At 44.8% G+C, this 17188-nt stretch overlaps 1 protein-coding gene across 2 annotated transcripts in view; it reads left to right on the top strand.

Annotated features, from left to right (window-relative positions):
• The first annotated feature begins 4804 nt into the window (after positions 1–4804).
• The window catches only part of LOC139555215 (elongator complex protein 2-like), a 55707-nt gene continuing 43323 nt past the window's right edge, over positions 4805–17188 (top strand). For both annotated transcript variants that reach the window (XM_071368827.1, XM_071368828.1), the window contains exons 1-10: positions 4805–4958; positions 5144–5222; positions 5349–5419; positions 5579–5720; positions 7513–7590; positions 7841–7905; positions 8044–8110; positions 14375–14518; positions 14896–14991; positions 15333–15433. In XM_071368827.1, the coding sequence (XP_071224928.1) occupies positions 4827–4958; positions 5144–5222; positions 5349–5419; positions 5579–5720; positions 7513–7590; positions 7841–7905; positions 8044–8110; positions 14375–14518; positions 14896–14991; positions 15333–15433 (975 nt within the window). In that variant the 5' untranslated portion in view covers positions 4805–4826. The remainder of the gene's footprint in view (positions 4959–5143; positions 5223–5348; positions 5420–5578; positions 5721–7512; positions 7591–7840; positions 7906–8043; positions 8111–14374; positions 14519–14895; positions 14992–15332; positions 15434–17188) is intronic.

The raw sequence follows: 17188 nt of genomic DNA, 5'->3' as shown, positions 1-17188 counted from the left end.
GTGCTTGGCCTTGCAGTCATGGGTGAAAAGGGAGTACAGGAGGGGACTGAGCACGCACCCCTGAGGGGCCCCTGTGTTGAGGATCAGCGTGGCAGATGTATTGTTACCTACCCTTACCACCTGGGGGCGGCCCGTCAGGAAGTCCAGGACCCAGTTGCAGAAGGAGATGTTAAATCCCAGGGTCCTTAGCTTAGTGATGAGCTTTCAGGGCACTATGGTGTTGAACGCTGAGCTGTAGTCAATGAATAGCATTCTCACATAGGTGATTCTTTTGTCCAGGTGGGAAAGGGCTGTGTGGAGTGCAATAGAGATTGCATCATCTATGGATCTGTTGGGGCGGTATGCAAATTGGAGTGGGTCTAGGGCAGGGGTGTCAAACTCATTCCACGGAGGGCCTAGTGTCTGCAGGTTTTTGGTTTTTCCTTTCAATAAAGCCCTAGACAACCAGGTGTGGGGAGTTCCTAACTAATTAGTGATGTTAATTCATCAATCAAGTACAAGGGAGGAGCGAAAACCCGCAGACACTCGGCCCCCCGTGGAATGAGTTTGACACCTGTGGTCTAGGGTATCTGGGATGATGGTGTTGATGTGAGCCATGCCTTTTAAAGCACTTCATGGCTACAGACTTGAGTGCTACGTGTCGGTAGTCATTTGGGCAGGTTACCATGGTGTTCTTGGGCACAGGGACTATGGTGGTCTGCTTGAAACATGTTAGTATTACAGACTCGGTCAGGGACAGGTTGAAAATGTCAGTGAAGACACTTGCCAGTTGGTCAGCGCATGCTCGGAGTACACGTCCTGGTAATCCGTCTGGCCCTGCGACCTTGTGAATGTTGACCTTGAAAGGTCTTACTCACATCGGCTCCGTCGAGCCTGATCACACAGTCGTCTAGAACAGTTAGTACTCTCACGCATTGTTCAGTGTTGCTTGCCTCGAAGCGAGCATAGTAGTTATTTAGCTCATCTGGTAGGCTCGTGTCACTGGGCAGCTCGCGGCTGTGCTTCCCTTTGTAGTCCATAATAGACAGTGCTTGATCTGGGATGAAAGAAGTGAAGTAGCTGTCTTTTTACAAGTCTGTCCAAGTCCGGACTTGTAAAAAGACAGCTTCTGCACTTCTTTCATCCCAAATCAAGCACTGCTATTAGCCGTTAAATACAAGATGTGTCGGCATTGTGTGATTGTCTTACTAACAGCTGCCGCTGAAGTTATTATGCTCTTCAGAACCACTGACTGCTATTTCACTCTCTGTATCTTTCTTCTTGGCTGTGTGGCTCTTGGGAACAGGACTGCTGAGCTGAATGTAAAGATCATGAAAGGAGGGTGATTTTGTGCACAGTGAAATGTGGAATCAGCTGCATAGTCAGTAAGTTTCCTAGGATATGCAGATTAAGGATTTGTAACTATTTTCTCAGGAATATTGGGTTCATGGGCAGGCATATGATTATTCAAATAATCCATGAACTAAGTTTGAGTGGTAGTTTTCACTGCAAAATGCAATGGTGTCATATCTTGTCTGAAATAGAGTTATGGAATGTAAGTTCTAAAAATGTAAAACAGCTTTCATATATAATTTCCTGTAGCATGTCTTTTTTGCTCCAAAGGTATGTAGGTTTTAGGGTAACGACACTGCATTGACACTGATACAACCATGAACCATAGAAACAAAATTGTTTTTCTGCTTCCAGAGAGTGGCTCCTTACAGAAAGGGCAATGACGGAAATATTCCCATACCTCTACTATTAAACCCCTTTGCCCTGGCATTTGAGACCACAGGTGAAAGCTGGTGATTGTGCCACCCAGCCTGCCAGTGCTATATTCCCAATATGCCCATGCCACTGCTGCCCAGTCTGCCAGAGGGAGGCCCTTATGGGCTAGGCTCATTGAATTACCTGTAAACAAAAGCAGGCTGCAGAAAGTGACATAGTAATCTGTCTGCTGTGTTTTGTTTGGGTATTTACGCTGTCGTTAAATCCTGCACAAGCTCAATTAATACTCTCCGAGCCTCTCTCTCTATCCTGCACGCTAAACTACAGACCGTCTGTCCGCTCTGCAAGCTGATGTGTGCAGGTAGGGATAACATTACACACACACACACACACACACACTTCGGGGGTTGCGTCTCCCTTGTGAATGACACGGGTTTGACCTCTGCTGGCCTTAGTGATTAGCTGTACCTGCTCCCCCAATCTGTCCGGTGCTGGGCGAGATAATAAAGTGATAATTTCTGATGCAGAATGTGTCTGTGGCTTACATCAGAGAGCCGGCACAACAAAGCCTTCAGCATGGCTGGTGCCATACTTAGTGGCTGTGGGAAATAGCAGGGGGAGTTACTGTCTGTGCCCCAAATGGCACCCTATTTCCTTTATATTGCACTACTTTTGAACAGAGGCCAGTGTACTATATAGAGAATAGGGTGCCATTTGGGATGCAGACTGTATTGTAGATGTTGTATGATTCTTAGGGAGATTTTTTTCGTTAAAGAAGAAAAAAATAATGTATTTAACCTATATTTAACTAGGTAAGTCAGTTAAGAACAAATTCTTATTTACAATGATGGCCTACTCCGGCCAAACAGGGCGACACTGGGCCAATTGTGCACCACCCTATGGGACTCCCAATAACAGCCGGATGTGATACAACCTGGGAACAGGAATGTGTCCCCAGGACAGAGAAAGTGTTTATCCCACTCTACTCTAAAGGTATTTTGCCACTTTGTGTAGGGGCACTTTTGAAATCCAGCATAACTCCAATTGAATCATAGTCCCAGTATCCAATCTGAAATAGATAAGTGGACCAGTCTACGGTGTAGTGAACGGGCCTACTGCAGAACATACAGTATAGGCTAGTAAGGAGCACTGTCTTGTCAAGGAAGAAGTGGGAGATAATAGAAAATGTGAGTCTCTTTGACAGATAGATTTTCGTGGTATTGCGTACCCCATCAGTTCTCTCAGCCACCCCTGAGATGACATCTATTGGGGTTTTCTCACCCAAGAGGTCGCTTTCACTGTGATAAGTCACTTGGAGTGTCTTTGTGTGCACCCTAAATTGGCACCCTATTCCCTATAATGTGCACTACTTTTGACCAGGGTCCACAAGGGACATTTTTTCCTGAAATGTTGATAATGATGAGTCCAAATACCAACCCTCCAGGACCTGCCTTCTCTCTCTCTCGCCCATCGCTCTTATTCTTGATTTATTTGTCATGAATCATGTCGTCTCAGAGGGTTCCGAGATGACAACCCATTTTCTTCCCTGTGATCACGTCAAGAGGTGGTTTTTAAACTGCTTCTGACAAAACTGTCGTCTGAGACCTTTGCTACATACCTTGTTTGGAGGAGCAGTTCCTACCAGCCCAGAACTGACAGACCAGCTCAGGTCAACCACATCACTTCAGTGTGTAGCCTACTGACAGAGTAACCTTTCATACAGTGTGCCTGTGATCATATGCCACTGGCAGCTCTGCCATGACCCTGTATACGTTGGGCTGTTTGAAGATGGCTTCGTCTTGCTTTCTTTGCATGTTATATCTTCTGACATGCAAATCAGGAAGGCTGACAGTACAGAGGATACGGTGGAGACACATGACATAATGGAACAAAAGGCTGCAACACTCTTCTTGTCACATTAATTCCGTCGTCAGTGTTCAAAGCACTGGCTTATGTATTTCACAGAAACAAAGTTAAATGCAATACAACATTTACATTTAAGTCATTTAGCAGACGCTCTTATCCAGAGCGACTTACAAATTGGAAAGTTCATACATATTCATCCTGGTCCCCCCGTGGGGAATGAACCCACAACCCTGGCGTTGCAAGCACCATGCTCTACCAACTGAGCCACACGGGACCACCCTCATCCACAGCGCTAAACCACATCTTAATGTAGGCCTATAACAGTGTAAATGTTAACATCCAATATAGCCTCTATTTTAACTAAATTATTCCCAAAGTCCAGACCATTCCCAGAGAAACAGTCCAGTTATGTATTTTCCATTGCCGTGGTTTATGACTTGAGCAACCAGAAATGACAGGTCAAACTATTTTGGGGACCCCTGTAAAACTGTCTTTAGTCACACTAGGTCATTTTGGACTATTCTAAGCCCATGGTACAACACTAGTACACAGCTGTGTTTCAAAAAGGGTTAGCCTGACAACTTTAATCATATAAACAATTCTAAAACTTAAAACCCATGGTATGCTATGGTAATTGCAACATGAGTTGGAATGCATCTAGTGAGCTTAGCTTTGCTTTAATTCCATGGTTTTAAAATTTAAATGGGGGACATTTCAATCCACTCAGTACACAAAGCACAAATACTTTTAAAAACCTAAATGCTCACTTGTGACACATTAAATACACAAACCAGCTAGGGTAGGCTACACAACGTCATTATCTCTGGTAGTAGTGTGTATGCCCATCCCTTTTCAAATCCAATACTTTTAATGAATTCACTATAATACATTTATATACTTTCTCCAGCCCAATTTAAAAAATTTAATTTGCCATTAGTTTGTTTTCATATCAATTACTTTATTCAATGAGTGTATTGCACCACCTACTGGATTCTACCGAATAATGAGCAGAAGAGTTCAGTAGCTAGAATGTCCCCTCTCAATTAGACACAATTTATTTGCATGATAAACCGTGGGTTATGTTTGCCAGTAATACTTTAGCAGCTGTCCCCTCAGTGAAACAAAAATATACAGTTAGTCCAGAGTGTGTTCCAGATAATTTTATCCATTGTCGTATGGGAGCGGAACGTTCGTAGAATCATGTGTGGTGCGTATAACCATATTTACGGTAACTCTACCGGCTAGCATACAAGATGGCGGCTCCCATAATGGAAACATGTCATGTCGCATGTTGTGCAAATCGAACCCCAAATGTTCTTTCATGGGGTCGTGGGGGGCTCATTGCATATGGAACATGCAATTCTGTCGCTCTCTATGACCCACAGGTTATATCTCTTTCACAATTTTAATTATTCGTTTCATTGCAGTGGCAGCATAGGCTAGCTATAGCTAGCTACATCATCAGACTCGTCATTTTTGACAGTTGACGTTAATCAGCTTTATTTTGTATTGTGCTAGGTGTCCTTATGTTGTTATTTTTGCTGTGACAGTCAGCTTTACCATTATACAGGAGAAAGGTGTTGTTGCTGTCCTCAATGGACACACCGGGAGGGTGAACACAGTCCAGTGGGTCCACAGAGAGGACTGTGGTGAGTAGCTACCTGCATGCTTCATCCATTGCTTTGGTATGCTGATAATGTGCTTTATATGCCTCATCCTTTGCTTTGATAGACTGTTTCTGACAATTGGTTGTTCTTCCCTGATGGCTGTTAAAGGTAGAGAAACTCACCTGGTGTCAGGAGGGTCTGACAGTCTACTGATTGTGTGGGAGGCCCAAGATGGAAAGGTGTGTTTTAAAGCCATTAGAAGTAGGAATAGGCCTCATACCATATGTTAATGATCTGTATTGATACTTCTGTGTACATTTGACACATTATCTAAACACAGCAATTGTTTCACTTATATTGATCCTTTCTAAGGCATATGTTTGTGCACCCTGCCCCAGTTTAAACAGTATGTTGAGTGTGTTGGACATACTGGACCAGTGTGTGCTGTGGATGCCATCCACCTGGACAACAATAAGCTACTCATCGCCTCCACAGCCTCCGATTCCACTGTAAAACTATGGCTCTACACTGGGAGTAAAGGTAAGGGAAACTTTTTTTGTCCCAGTGATAGACAAGTGTCCTGTCCAGCGGGTGTACTTGTACATCAAGTTGCCTCACGCTACAGGAACAGGAGATGGAAACTAACTCGGGCAAGGCTACTTTTCTTTGTTTTTTTGTGACATTGAACAGGTAAAGGAACTCTTTAGGACAGTCAGATTGGGTAAGGCAATCAGATAAGTGATATTGGCCTTTTCATGGGTTGCGTCCCAAATGGCACCCTATTACCTATGTAGTGCACTACTTTTGACCAGGGCTCATAGGCCGCCTCAGTAGTACTCAAGTACCCTGTCTCAACATGATTAGGTTACAAAATCCCACAATGTTTGCCAAAAGTCGCCTTATTTTATTTGAGACAGCAACGTGAGGTGGTCTCCCCAATCACCAATATAGATGCATTTTCCCCAATAATGGATAAGGTTAGGATTGGATGAGGAAAGGTGATCCTAGATCTGTACCTAGGGGAAGCTTCACCATGAAGCAAGAGAGACATCTGTGAGTTAATCTGCTGAATTTTCCAGCTAGCCTGACATCTGCTGCTATGCCGTGGTAGCACAGACAGAACAGTCTGGTCATTTGAATCACAGCGTTTAATGAGTCATCACTTATCAGAATTGTCGGATATTGTAATGATCTATTGTTACCGGAGTGGTTTCCACTCTATCATGACACCAGGATTGTATCAGGGCATGGTTTTGTATCAAGGATATTATGCTGGGTCGTATTCATTAGTGCACAAGACATGGTGTCTAGTGAATACGACCCGGCTTCACTCTTTTGGATACGTCCCAAATGGCACCCTGTTCCCTATATAGTGCACTACATTTGACCAGAGCCCTAGGGTGCCATTTGGGATGCTGGGATGTCATTATTTTCACTGGACTGTTCTCTTCTCATCCTTATAAGTTCTGTGAGAGAGGAGAGGAGGAAGGAGGAGGAAGAGAATAGTGGGAGGGGGTTACTGTAAATTAGCTGCTATCATCTTCCTCCTTTTCGGTGATATTTCATAAAAAATCAGGCCCTATTCATTTTGATGTGAGTTTCTTGTCAGGTCAAAGTTAAAGTCATTTCCATGTAGCCCAGTATCAGTGCTGTTTTAATTTGAGATCCGTCCCTGGTGGCGACATATTGTTTCCTTTGTAGCGTTGGTTGTTTTTTCCCTCTCTGGGTGTGGGGGGAAGTAACGCTGGTGTTACATGACAGTCATGGAGATGGCTGTGTAGCCAAATGGTACCCTTTTCCCTTCAGAGTGCACTACTTGGACCAGATTGTTTTGGGTCCCGGTCAAAAGTAGTGCACTATATAGGGTGATATTTGGGATGCTGGCTGTTTTAGTTTAGTTTGTTAATTCGACCATTTCAAAAAAAAAAAAAAGCACCATAAAACTTAAAAGCCATACATGCACATGAATAAAATCATTGAGGATAACACACAATAAAGTCTGGGACTTATTTCCATTGTGGTCTGTCCTCAAGGCATGTTGTCTGATGTAGCCCAGACGTAGCTCTGCTACAAGTATGTGTTGCTAGTGCTAGCTAGTACCTGGAAGACCCCTGGGAAAGGAGAGAAGTTCAATATGTCACCCTTTGACAAATGTCTCTGCAGTTAGGGTTAATGGAACTAATCCTGGCTATTAGCCATCTCACCTCTCGAGGATAAGTTAATGAAATCATCTCGGAGCAGTTGATTTATGGAACCCAATGATTTTTCATAATTTTCATGCACTATCAATAAGGCAAATGTTTCTGTATTTATTTTTTCTCTTTCTATGAAGCGGAGTGCACCCATACCATATCCTTTGGGAGCGGGTTTATGATGGATGTCTCGCTAGCGTGGTTGCCAGGCAGCAGAGGTAAGCTGTTTCCACAGCAGCGGTAGCTGACGGTTGCCAGTGAACCCCCTCCACACCTCAGATCATCTTGAAGTGTTCCGCATGTCATCTCGACTGCCTTTCACATGCCTGTTCCTTTTGATGCTTTGTCCGCCCTCCCTTCCTCCCCTCCACTCAATCTGTCTTAAAAACATGAGGCAGATGCAAATGTGTTATTATGCGGCCTGACTTCAGCAAGCGTGGCAGAACTAACACAATACACTCATTGCAGTTCCCATACTTGCCTGCGGGGGCGACGATTGCAGAATCCATTTGTATGCACAGTGCAATGGACAGGTAAGCTCAAGTAGCTGACTATATGGGCCAACAAATAAAGGTCATGTTAACATGAATACATTTAGTATGTTGGGTTAACGATGTGTAAACATATTTATTGACTTAGATGCCGACCTTCTTTCCCTGTGTCTCTGACAGTTCAGGAAAGTCCTCTCCTTGCAAGGGCATGAGGATTGGATCCGAGGTGTGGAGTGGGCCTGTGTAGGTGAGGACCACACCACTGTTTTAACAATCTTTTTCTTCATTGCCTTGTTTTATCTGGTGTGTCTTACATAAATCTGACAAATAATCAGGTAGTTTGACAAAATGGATTTGTGGTATAATCTGTATGTCCTGCTGGCTAGTTAGGTACAGGTGGTTGTGTAACCCTGCTGGCTAGTTAGGTACAGGTGGTTGTGTAACCCTGCTGGCTAGTTAGGTACAGGTGGTTGTGTAAACCTGCTGGCTAGTTAGGTACAGGTGGTTGTGTAAACCTGCTGGCTAGTTAGGTACAGGTGGTTGTGTAACCCTGCTGGCTAGTTAGGTACAGGTGGTTGTGTAACCCTGCTGGCTAGTTAGGTACAGGTGGTTGTGTAACCCTGCTGGCTAGTTAGGTACAGGTGGTTGTGTAAACCTGCTGGCTAGTTAGGTACAGGTGGTTGTGTAAACCTGCTGGCTAGTTAGGTACAGGTGGTTGTGTAAACCTGCTGGCTAGTTAGGTACAGGTGGTTGTGTAACCCTGCTGGCTAGTTAGGTACAGGTGGTTGTGTAACCCTGCTGGCTAGTTAGGTACAGGTGGTTGTGTAACCCTGCTGGCTAGTTAGGTACAGGTGGTTGTGTAACCCTGCTGGCTAGTTAGATACAGGTGGTTGTGTAAACCTGCTGGCTAGTTAGATACAGGTGGTTGTGTAAACCTGCTGGCTAGTTAGGTACAGGAGGTTGTGTAACCCTGCTGGCTAGTTAGGTACAGGTGGTTGTGTAACCCTGCTGGCTAGTTAGGTACAGGTGGTTGTGTAAACCTGCTGGCTAGTTAGGTACAGGAGGTTGTGTAACCCTGCTGGCTAGTTAGGTACAGGTGGTTGTGTAACCCTGCTGGCTAGTTAGGTACAGGTGGTTGTGTAAACCTTCTGGCTAGTTAGGTACAGGTGGTTGTGTAACCCTGCTGGCTAGTTAGGTACAGGTGGTTGTGTAAACCTGCTGGCTAGTTAGGTACAGGTGGTTGTGTAACCCTGCTGGCTAGTTAGGTACAGGTGGTTGTGTAAACCTGCTGGCTAGTTAGGTACAGGAGGTTGTGTAACCCTGCTGGCTAGTTAGGTACAGGTGGTTGTGTAACCCTGCTGGCTAGTTAGGTACAGGAGGTTGTGTAAACCTGCTGGCTAGTTAGGTACAGGTGGTTGTGTAACCCTGCTGGCTAGTTAGGTACAGGTGGTTGTGTAACCCTGCTGGCTAGTTAGGTACAGGTGGTTGTGTAAACCTGCTGGCTAGTTAGGTACAGGAGGTTGTGTAACCCTGCTGGCTAGTTAGGTACAGGTGGTTGTGTAAACCTGCTGGCTAGTTAGGTACAGGTGGTTGTGTAACCCTGCTGGCTAGTTAGGTACAGGTGGTTGTGTAAACCTGCTGGCTAGTTAGGTACAGGTGGTTGTGTAAACCTGCTGGCTAGTTAGGTACAGGTGGTTGTGTAACCCTGCTGGCTAGTTCAAAATGTTCATAAATGACAAGCATGGTCAAATAATAATCAGGAATAAATGTCAGTTGGCTTTTCATAGCCGATAATTAAGAGTTGAAAACAGCAGGTCTGGGACAGGTAGGGGTTCCATAACCGCAGGCAGAACAGTTGAAACTGGGACAGCAGCAAGGCCAGGTGGACTGGGGACAGCAAGGAGTCATCATGCCGGTAGTCCTGACGTATGGTCCTAGGGCTCAGTTCCTCCGAGAGAGAGAAAGAAAGAGAGAAGGAGAGAATTAGAGAGAGCCAAGATGTTCAAAATGTTCATAAATGACAAGCATGGTCAAATAATAATCAGGAATAAATGTCAGTTGGCTTTTCATAGCCGATCATTAAGAGTTGAAAACAGCAGGTCTGGGACAGGTAGGGGTTCCATAACCGCAGGCAGAACAGTTGAAACTGGGACAGCAGCAAGGCCAGGTGGACTGGGGACAGCAAGGAGTCATCATGCCCAGTAGTCCTGACGTATGGTCCTAGGGCTCAGGTCCTCCGAGAGAGAGAAAGAAAGAGAGAAGGAGAGAATTAGAGAGAGCCAAGATGTTCAAAATGTTCATAAATGACAAGCATGGTCAAATAATAATCAGGAATAAATGTCAGTTGGCTTTTCATAGCCGATAATTAAGAGTTGAAAACAGCAGGTCTGGGACAGGTAGGGGTTCCATATCGCAGGCAGAACAGTTGAAACTGGGACAGCAGCAAGGCCAGGTGGACTGGGGACAGCAAGGAGTCATCATGCCGGTAGTCCTGACGTATGGTCCTAGGGCTCAGTTCCTCCGAGAGAGAGAAAGAAAGAGAGAAGGAGAGAATTAGAGAGAGCCAAGCGTGTTCAAAATGTTCATAAATGACAAGCATGGTCAAATAATAATCAGGAATAAATGTCAGTTGGCTTTTCATAGCCGATCATTAAGAGTTGAAAACAGCAGGTCTGGGACAGGTAGGGGTTCCATAACCGCAGGCAGAACAGTTGAAACTGGGACAGCAGCAAGGCCAGGTGGACTGGGGACAGCAAGGAGTCATCATGCCCAGTAGTCCTGACGTATGGTCCTAGGGCTCAGGTCCTCCGAGAGAAAGGAAGAGAGAAGGAGAGAATTAGAGAGAGCATACTTAAATTCACACAGGACACTGGATAAGACAGGAGAAGTACTCCAGATATAACCAACTGGCCCTAGCCCCCCGACACAAACTACTGCAGCATAAATACTGGAGGCTGAGACAGGAGGGGTCAGGAGACACTGTGGCCCCATCCGATGATACCCCCGGACAGGGCCAAACAGGAAGGATATAACCCCACCCACTTTGCCAAAGCACAGCCCCCGCACCACTAGAGGGATATCTTCAACCACCAACTTACAATCCTGAGACAAGGCCGAGTATAGCCCCCAAAGATCTCCACCACAGCACAAACCAAGGGGGGGCGCCAACCCAGACAGGAAGATCACGTCAGTAACTCAACCCACTCAAGTGACGCACCCCTCCTAGGGACGGCATGAAAGAGCACCAGTAAGCCAGTGACTCAGCCCCTGTAATAGGGTTAGAGGTAGAGAATCCCAGTGGAGGGGAACCGGCCAGGCAGAGACAGCAAGGGCGGTTCGTTGCTCCAGAGCCTTTCCGTTCACCTTCACACTCCTGGGCCAGACTACACTCAATCATATGACCTACTGAAGAGATAAGTCTTCAGTAAAGACTTAAAGGTTGAGACCGAGTCTGCGTCTCTCACATGGGTAGGCAGACCATTCCATATAAATGGAGATCTATAGGAGAAAGCCCTGCCTCCAGGTGTTTGCTTAGAAATTCTAGGGACAATTAGGAGGCCTGCGTCTTGTGACCGTAGCGTACGTGTAGGTATGTACGGCAGGACCAACTCGGAAAGATAGGTAGGAGCAAGCCCATGTAACGCTTTATAGGTTAACAGTAAAACCTTGAAATCAGCCCTTGCCTTAACAGGAAGCCAGTGTAGGGAAGCTAGCACTGGAGTAATATGATCAAATTTCTTGGTTCTAGTCAGGATTCTAGCAGCCGTATTTAGCACTAACTGAAGTTTATTTAGTGCTTTATCCGGGTAGCCGGAAAGTAGAGCATTGCAGTAGTCTAACCTAGAAGTAACAAATGCATGGATTAATTTTTCTGCATAATTTTTGGACAGAAAATTTCTGATTTTTGCAATGTTACGCAGATGGAAAAAAGCTGTCCTTGAAACAGTCTTGATATGTTCGTCAAAAGAGAGATCAGGGTCAAGAGTAACGCCGAGGTCCTTCACAGTTTTATTTGAGACGACTTTACAACCATCAAGATTAATTGTCAGATTTAACAGAAGATCTCTTTGTTTCTTGGGACCTAGAACAAGCATCTCTGTTTTGTCCGAGTTTAAAAGTAGAACGTTTTCAGCCATCCACTTCCTTATGTCTGAAACACAGGCTTCTAGCGAGGGCAATTTTGGGGCACCATGTTTCATTGAAATGTACAGCTGTGTGTCATCCGCATAGCAGTGAAAGTTAACATTATGTTTTCGAATAACATCCCCAAGAGGTAAAATATATAGTGAAAACAATAGTGGTCCTAAAACGGAACCTTGAGGAACACCGAAATGTACAGTTGATTTGTCAGAGGACAAACCATTCACAGAGACAAACTGATATCTTTCCGACAGATAAGATCTAAACCAGGCCAGAACTTGTCCGTGTAGACCAATTTGGGTTTCCAGTCTCTCCAAAAGAATGTGGTGATCGATGGTGTCAAAGGCAGCACTAAGGTCTAGTAGCACGAGGACAGATGCAGAGCCTCGGTCTGACGCCATTAAAAGGTCATTTACCACCTTCACAAGTGCAGTCTCAGTGCTATGATGGGGTCTAAAACCAGACTGAAGCATTTCGTATACATTGTTTGTCTTCAGGAAGGCAGTGAGTTGCTGCGCAACAGCTTTTTAAATTTTTTTTGAGAGGAATGGAAGATTCGATATAGGCCGATAGTTTTTTAAATTTTCCGGGTCAAGGTTTGGCTTTTTCAAGGGAGGCTTTATTACTGCCACTTTTAGTGAGTTTGGTACACATCCGGTGGATAGAGAGCCGTTTATTATGTTCAACATAGGAGGGCCAAGCACAGGAAGCAGCTCTTTCAGTAGTTTAGTAGGAATAGGATCCAGTATGCAGCTTGAAGGTTTAGAGGCCATGATTATTTTCAAATTCTTATTTTACAATGGCGGCCAAACCTTCCCCTGCCAAACCTTCCCCTTCCAAACCTTCCCCTGCCAAACCTTCCCCTGCCAAACCTTCCCCTGCCAAACCTTCCCCTTCCAAACCTTCCCCTGCCAAACCTTCCCCTGCCAAACCTTCCCCTGCCAAACCTTCCCCTGCCAAACCTTCCCCTAACCCGGACGACTCTGGGACATTTGTGCGCCGCCCTATGGGACTCCCGATCACGGCCAGTTGTGATACCGCCTATGATCGAACCAGGGTCTGTAGTGACGCCTCTAGCACTGAGATGCAGTGCCTTAGACCGCTGCGCCACTCGGGAGCCCTATTGGGCCTGGTCAAAAGTAGTGCACTATTCAGGGGATAGGGTACCATTTGGGATGCACCCCCAGGGTTTGTAAAAGCTATTTCATCTCCTTCACCGACCGTCATCACTAGACTCATCCCTCTCAGTTGATGACTTACTCCAAGCTGGTCGGCCAGTATTGGCAGAGACAATGTGTGCCCCGAAATGGCACCCTATTCCCTACATAGTGCACTATTCTTAACCAGAGGCTCTGATCAAAAGTAGTGCACTATATAGGGAATAGGGTGCCATTTGGGATGCTGTCAGAGATTAATTTATATGCACCAGCCCCACAGGCAGTGTAAAATTGCTCTCCACCTTAAAAGGGTAAAAGAAAAAGAAAATTTGTCCTTTTATGACTGGGACGTCTGTTTTAATTAGATTTCATTTTTGTAGACGGACGTCTTTCCATAATGCATGAAACGGCTGCAGCAGAGCCCAGTCAATGCTTTATTTCTTCCCTCTCTCTCAGATATACTGTATCCTTCAAGCAGCTATTTCCACAGCCCTGCCTTTTGAGATCACTCTTTTTCATTCCAGCCCTTGTAGGACATGGTTCAGCCAATGTTCTGACACTCTGTGGTGACTAAAGGTCCCCTCTCATCACAGGAGTAAAGGTGTTAACCCTGGCCCCCTCGTACTACCATGGCCACCTAATCACCCCGTTTCTTTCAACCTCTCTCCTCGCTCTCTTCCCCAGGTAGTCGTAGTTGGAAAAAGAGTGTTCTCTCTTCTCAGCCGTCTTACCTAGAGTGCATCTGAAATGGCACCCTGTTCCCTCTGTAGTGCCCTCATTTTGCCCAGAGGATATAGGGAATAGATCATATTAAGTGACAATAATGAGTCTACGTCGGGTCTCGCTTGTCAAAGATGTCTTCTGACTTCAGCACATCCTGAATTTTTTTAAATAAAAAAATATATATATTTGACCTTTTTAACTAGGCAAGTCAGTTAGACACATTCTTATTTTCAATGACGGCCTAGGAACAGTGGATTAACTGCCTTGTTCAGGGGCAGAATTACATTTTTACCTTGTCAGCTCAGGGATTTGATCCTGCAACCTTTCGGTTACTAGTCCAACGCTCTAACGACTAGACTACCTGCCGCCCCCGGAATAAATAAAGGCTCAATTAATAAATAAAGGTTAATAAATAAAGGTTAAAGGTTAATAAATAAAGAATAGATAAAGGTTCAATTAAAATCAACTAATGTCTACCTTCATGCTGGCAGACGGGGATCTGTTACTGGCCAGCTGTGCTCAGGACTGTCTGATCCGGGTTTGGAGGCTGGCTGCCAAGTCCAGGACGAAGAGAAACGCGCAGGAAGAACGCACCATTAGGATGACTGAAGATGTCTTTACACTGACACAGAACGGTGAGCAGACACTATCAGGTTTTATTAGAAAAATGGGTTCATTAGAATTATTAATAATGAATGATTAAATCTTAATGTCAGGTTTGAGTCACTTTCACAGTCTGTTTCAATGTCTGTCTAGCAAGAAGAATCAAGAATCACGTGATCATTAATGTGAATGTCATCATTGTCGATGTTCATTGGATTGATGCCTTTTTATTTAAATATATTTTAAATGTATTTTAATCAGGGGACATTTGGATTGTTCAATCCCTGGCAACAACCGTAAAATTCTAAAACATGCCTTTTAACTGAATCACACAAATGTGGATGCAGTTTGTGATTGTACAATCATACCGTTCGACTTTAGATTCATGCATGTTGTCTTTTTGCCCCAGATGCCTCCTCAGCGTTTGCAGTGACGCTAGAGTCAGTCCTTGCCGGCCACGAGAACAAGGTCTATGGAGTCCACTGGCAGCCCCCTGTCATCAAAGGTACTCTACTGTCAACCTATACGCCATTTGTTCCCCAGATCACAATTGATTTATTTCACTGTGATGTGGAGGTGTCATACTAAATGATTTCATGGGGATGGAGGGAGAGTGATTTGTTCCACACGCCCAGGAAATCAGAAAGGGTGAACCCTAAACTCTTTTAATAGTTCACATCACTCACTGTCTGTCCGCTGCGGTACTTTCATGATGTTTTTATCCATCCAACCTGCGTTGCTGTATTGTGGCTCCGAGGAAGACGTTTCTCCTAGGTACAGATCAGCATCTAGGGAAAATTTCACTACTGTGTTCCTTCATTGTGAAGCTCTTTGTCTCCCCTACAGGTGGCGACCAGCACCAGTCTCTGAGCCTGCTCTCTGCTTCCATGGACAAGACCATGATCCTGTGGGCTCAGGAGGAAGGCTCAGGGGTGTGGGTGGAGCAGGTCAGTGTTTACTTCTGGTTGTGTCCCAAACAGCACCCTGTTCCCTATAGGGCACAACTTAGGTCTTAAGTAGTGCACTAAATGGGGAATAGGGTGGCATTCAGGACACAGACCTCTGGTAAAGGTCACCCCCACACACACACTCCTGTCTCTCTCTGTTTCTCTGTCTGTGTGTGTGTGTATGTCTCTGTCTGTCAGTCTCTCAGTTTTTGTCTCTCTCTCTCAGAACATCTGCTGTTTCTCACAGTGCTGGGCTAAATTTAACAGAAGTGTGGAAGATGTAAGTTCCTCCCCATCTGCCCCTGAGTTTCAGGAGTGTTGAATTCTGGGAGAGACCTTATATAACCTTTCTTCTCCTCCTCCACTCTTAACATCTCCTGAAATCAATAGATGACTGTGCTACTACAAAGGACATAGTTGGCTTTATCACCAGAATCATGTTTAAATCCCAATGTCAGAGAGACCTTTGCAGAGCACTGCTGTACGACTATTTTACTTGCATATGTGCCTAAATATTTTGTTGTGCAACCTGACGTTTCTATTTAGGAGCACCAGTACACCTAGAATAATGAAGGATTCTAGCTTAATTACCTCTAATATTTTGTATTGTGTTCCCAAATTCTTTTGTGTGTGTGTGTGCCTACATTTTTCAACTTAGGCGCACATGTGCTCCTTGTAAAAAAACAAGTCAGCGTAGAGCCCTGCTTTGTAGCATGGCTAGATAGGGATGACCCCCCTCACTGGCTATCAGCCTAAAAGCAGGCCTTGGCCTATATTCATAAAGCATCTCATGGTAGGAGTGCTGATCTACGATCAGGTCCACCTTGTCCTTGTAATCTTATTCATTGTAATCAAAAATGCAAAACTGATCCTAGATCAGCACTCAGTCTAAGACACTTTGAATATAGGGCCAGGCCCTCACCCCAATCCAACCTGAACAGGGCTTTGAGTGGCATTCTCAGAGAGGAAGATGACATGATGGAAGGATAACAGTCTACAGGTGATCAATGACATGGAGTTCGTTTGATCTTGGCGTTTGCACGTACGGTGGCAGAAATTCAGTTCCTCCGCTCTGACACCAGGAGACTGATAATACCGCTTATCTTGACACCAGGAGACTGATAAGGATCTGCAACAAAGTAAAAAATTGTTCCAGGCTCCTACTCTTGATGTTGATTAGAACAAGGTCGTCAATCAAATGAAAGAGCAGCAGCAGGTCTCTGGAAAAGATAACATGTCTCCTCTGGCCAGGGCTTTGACACAGCAAGGCAGGATGAAAACACCTGGAAGAGCTCCTGTCTTTGTTCAGTGTGAAAGTGCATAAGATATGTGAAAAGTTTATTTTTTTCCCCCCTCATTTTTCAAATGGGGAGAAACCTTACAAAGGAAGCCAACGTCTGTTATTGTACAATTCAATGATTTACATCTAATTGCAGATTTCTTCCTCCCCACTGTGCTCACATCCAGTGGAAAGCTCAATAGGTGTAATTCACATTGTAATATCCTTTGCCAAAAGAGTATTATTAATCTCAAAAACCCCACACTTAAAAAGTGCTGGGCAAAGTCCAGGTTAATGGAAGCACACAGACAGTGGGAAGAGTTTTGTCACTGTTATCAATGACATTCACAATTGGGATAGATGACATTGCTAAGGCCTTTCACATGTCCTGTCTGCACCAGAAGGATACATATCCCTTTCTATACTGAACCAAAATATAAACCCAACAATATATAGGCTTCTCTAAAATGTGTAGT

This window comes from Salvelinus alpinus, chromosome 26 (genome assembly GCF_045679555.1).
Source record: "Salvelinus alpinus chromosome 26, SLU_Salpinus.1, whole genome shotgun sequence".
Taxonomy (NCBI): domain Eukaryota; kingdom Metazoa; phylum Chordata; class Actinopteri; order Salmoniformes; family Salmonidae; genus Salvelinus; species Salvelinus alpinus.
Note: the sequence above shows the minus strand (reverse complement) of the source record. Positions and strands in the feature narration are given on the sequence as shown.